The 3,808-nt window shown below is 43.8% G+C and overlaps 1 protein-coding gene and 1 long non-coding RNA gene across 4 annotated transcripts in view; one reads left to right on the top strand and one right to left on the bottom strand.

The window, feature by feature from the left end:
• Positions 1-3,471, bottom strand: part of LOC102496363 (uncharacterized) — a 4,425-nt gene extending 954 nt beyond the window's left edge. For all 3 annotated transcript variants that reach the window (XR_336661.3, XR_001369376.2, XR_336662.3), the window contains exons 1-3: positions 3,247-3,471; positions 1,619-1,698; positions 339-593 (exon numbers count right to left, since the gene is read on the bottom strand). This is a non-coding gene — a long non-coding RNA (uncharacterized LOC102496363). The remainder of the gene's footprint in view (positions 1-338; positions 594-1,618; positions 1,699-3,246) is intronic.
• A 101-nt stretch (positions 3,472-3,572) lies between these two features.
• The window catches only part of LOC102496941 (HLA class I histocompatibility antigen, B-14 alpha chain), a gene marked incomplete at its 5' end in the record, with an annotated part of 2,623 nt that continues 2,387 nt past the window's right edge, over positions 3,573-3,808 (top strand). Inside the window, one exon of the mRNA XM_027766087.1 lies at positions 3,573-3,718. Within this exon, the coding sequence (XP_027621888.1) occupies positions 3,573-3,718 (146 nt within the window). The remainder of the gene's footprint in view (positions 3,719-3,808) is intronic.

A 3,808-nucleotide genomic window follows, 5' to 3' on the forward strand; every position in this document is an offset into this window, starting at 1 on the left:
GTTATTTAAAAACTAACATATTTGCTGTGACCAAAGTGCTTACAGTAAGCAATAAAATGAGAGAACCTATTACTTAAAGAAAAAAAAGAAAGAATTAAAAAAAGAAAGAAGAAAGAAAATCACACCAGGAGCATGTGTGTACGTGCCCAAGATCGTGGGAGGAGATTGGAGGAGAACGGATTGTGTCGTGGCTATCTCTGCTTGGGCATGATTTCTCACTTTCCCTCTCACTGTCTCCCTCTCGCCTCCCCCACCCCAGTGCACAGGCCCTAAGGCAAAACCTCTAATAAATAAATAACTAATGATAATAAAGGCTAGGGTATTAAACTGCAACATACCTATTGTATTCTTCACCACTTAAGAAGAAAAAAAAAGTCAGTTTCACTCCAGCATTTCCTGGTTGGGGCATTACAAATTATTGACCTCAGGGCCTTCAGGTGGCATGGAGGTAATGTGGTTGGTCCCAGATGGCCGGCTTCACTGTTCCAGTTCCAGACCTGGCAGCAGGAAAATCACACTGGGCTCATTTTGCGTGTGTGCCCAAAATCCGAAAGGAAAACGCAGTGATGCCAGCTAAAATCCAGCAGCCATCTCTGTGAGTAATCAAGAGGCAAACAAAGAGAGAAATTAGCTTAGTTAGCTGTGTCTGAGCACAGGGAGTGGCCGAGAGCTACCAAGACCACAACCAACTCCCAGACAGAAATTTCCAGAGTGTTATATACCATTACACTTCTTGTGTATCCACTGTTATCTATCGTACAACATAAATTCAGCTAGCTCCGTGTTCCTCTGACCTCGTGATTTCCCAGATTAGTTCTGCACACCTTTTCCTTTCACATGACCTGTGGGACCCTGTTTTTGTTCTTAGGTGACATTGAATCAGTTAACTCAGAGTTGTAACATATGTTGATAGATTAAGGGGAGCTGCAATGCATTTTCTTTAAGTTGTACTGTTTAACAAACAATCTAAACATCTGTGAGTAGCTATTACAGTAAATGACAACATTATTACAGTTTTCCCAACTAGCTTGCTGCACTGTGTCCCTTGAGTAAACATGCCCATTTCTAGCCAGGACCCAGTCCTGTTGCATTTTCATGACTTTGTCTAAAACAAGCGGCTTTAGTTTCCTCTTCTAAGCAAACAGGTTTATTTATGACCTTATTTGTTACAACGGTTACAGATTACATTAGTTATGGAAGCCACGTGCACCAGTTAGCCCTGAAAGTATAAGAAAGAGGAATAAAGTAAAGCAAAAAACAGTTAAATATTTTTTGCCTTTTCCTGTTATAGTAGAAATAGGGATTATGGCATGGCCATCTTGGGGGAGTGAGGGGGGATGGTTTCTCACTTTGTATTTCTCTCTCTCTCCAGTGAGCAAACTTACCCCCCCAAAATAATTAGCTTCATTAAATCTTCATTCTCGTGTCCACACTGGTAAATGTCTTACATTATTAAATGGAAGATATCCACAAAGCACTTCTACTATATTCCAGAGTAGGATGTTTGTGTCAGGGAAAATAATTTTTTGAGCTAAATTAGCTTCAATTTTAGCAATTTTACTGGAAAGAATGAGCGACACAGACAATATGATTATTTCAACTTGGATATTTCACTTACACATTTGACATTTGATATTTGGCCAAGTCTGTTCCTTCAAGACAATCCACTGAGTAATTCTGCCAATGATAAAATGAAAGCTTCCAAGAGAAGATTAGAATTTTGGAGAATCCATATTTACCACCGTTACCCTGACCCCTTCCCAGTGCTTACAACCTTTGCTGGTGGAATCTGTGACAATATAACACGTGCCTCTTTTTGTCGTTGTTGTTATTTATTTATTTATTTTTTTGTCTAGGATGTGTGCACTCCCAAAACAGAGAGAGAAGGCAAGTGAGAAATCACCCTCCAGGGAGGATGGCCACACAGCAATCCCTTCTCTTTCATGCTGCTCTGGGGATTTTAGGCACCCACACAGGCCTGGCATGATTTTCAAGCCTCAGGGTCAGGGACTCAAATCACCCAGTCCGCCATGTGAGAATCCAGCACTTTAACAGCCACCATGCCACCTGCTGGCCCAACACATGTAATTTTTACAATAATCTCTAAAAGGTTCAACACCAGAGTTATATAATTTGGTGAAACACGTTACTTTTCAAAATCTTAATTAGTGGGGGCGGCGTTCTCCATCAGAGACACCCGTTCTGCCTGACCTTCGCTTTTCTCTGTGGATCCATTATTAATCCACATCCTTTCCCCTCCTGGCATCCACATGGCCCCCCAACAGGGACATAAGCAGGGAAGATAATGCGAGTGGACACTCCTGTGCCTGGCCAACAATGAGAAAGTAAAAGAAAAATATTGAGAGCAAAATAAGGAGTGGATGTACAGCGGGCATAAAACAAGAGAACCTCCCTGAGGGGAAAAAAGAAAATCATGCATTAGTGCAAGATCCATTCAATATGCAAGACAGACATACGGATTTCAGTGTAACAGAACATGAAATAGTCAATGAACTGTTTCAGGTCTCACCTCACAAAAGGTGGAAATCACCCTTTAAGAAGCTCACATACAGGGTCAATAGGTGGCCTAGTGATTGAGGCACTGGATTCCCACAGGCTGACAGAGGTTAGAGCCCCAGACTTCAGGATTGTCTGAAAAAATTGTGAAATGCATTCTGAGACCAGCTGATGGTGTCATGGTAATGTCGCTGGACCAACCACAGGTTCAAGTCCCAGATCAGTAGCTTCAATAGTTGGTGCATTCACCTGCGTGCCCAAGATCCCAGGACGAAAACGGAGGAGAAGGGATTGAGGCATAGCCATCCCCCTGTCATTGGGAAGATTTTTCAGTTTCTATTTCTCTGTCATTCTCTCTCTTCCAGCGAGTGCATGTACCCTATAGCAACTCTCAAAACAAACAAACAAGAAAAAAAAAAAAAACTTCCTATACTTTATAAGGCTATTTTTTTCATATGCTTCAACCAAAAGAACAGATTAAATATAGAAGTAGACATGAAAATCTAGGGGTCATCTACTGAGACAGACAAAGACTTCTAAAAATGTAAAATCCATTCTTCTGTCTTATTTTGGAAAATAATTATTTCTTATAAATATAGTTCCTATAGTTCCTATAACATGCCTATGTTTACTTAGGGTCATTAATACTCTCAACAAATTAAATATTTTAAATGATTTTAGTTTCCAATATGCTGATATTGATAGGTATACCCATATAAGCACAATTACCTTTGGAGTCCTCATTAATTTCTAGCAGCATATAAGATCCTGAAACCGAATCGTTTGAGAACCGCTGACTTCACAGCTTCTGTCCAGGCCTCAGGGGGACGAGGTGACAAAGAGCTCAGTGCACGACAAAAAGGGTCAGGGCGAAGTCTGGGGTCTCAATCTCGAACGCGGAGTCCGGGGCGGGGAAGCCGAGCACTGGGGCGTCCCCTTCTCCCGGAGTTTCACTTCTTCCTCTCCCAACCGTGTTGGGTCCTTCTGCCCGGACACTCCTGACGCGACCCCAGCTCTCAGTCCCATTGGGCGCCCTGTTCTCACAGGAGCCAATCAGAGCCGTCGCCGCTCCCGGTTATAAACTCCCCAGGAAGCAGACGGGGACCCAGATCGCCCCAGACTCTGGGGATGGCGGTCATGGCGTTCCGAATCCTCCTCCTGGTGCTCTCGGGGGCCCTGGCCCTGTCGGAGACCTGGGCGGGTGAGTGGGGGTCGGGGTCGGGGGAGAACCACCGCCTCGCGGAGACGCGGGGCCCGGGAAGCCCCATCTCCGCGCTGTCCCCTGTCCTGA

The sequence above is a fragment of the Tupaia chinensis genome, unplaced genomic scaffold, assembly GCF_000334495.1.
Source record: "Tupaia chinensis unplaced genomic scaffold, TupChi_1.0 Scaffold140941_1, whole genome shotgun sequence".
Lineage (NCBI taxonomy): Eukaryota > Metazoa > Chordata > Mammalia > Scandentia > Tupaiidae > Tupaia > Tupaia belangeri.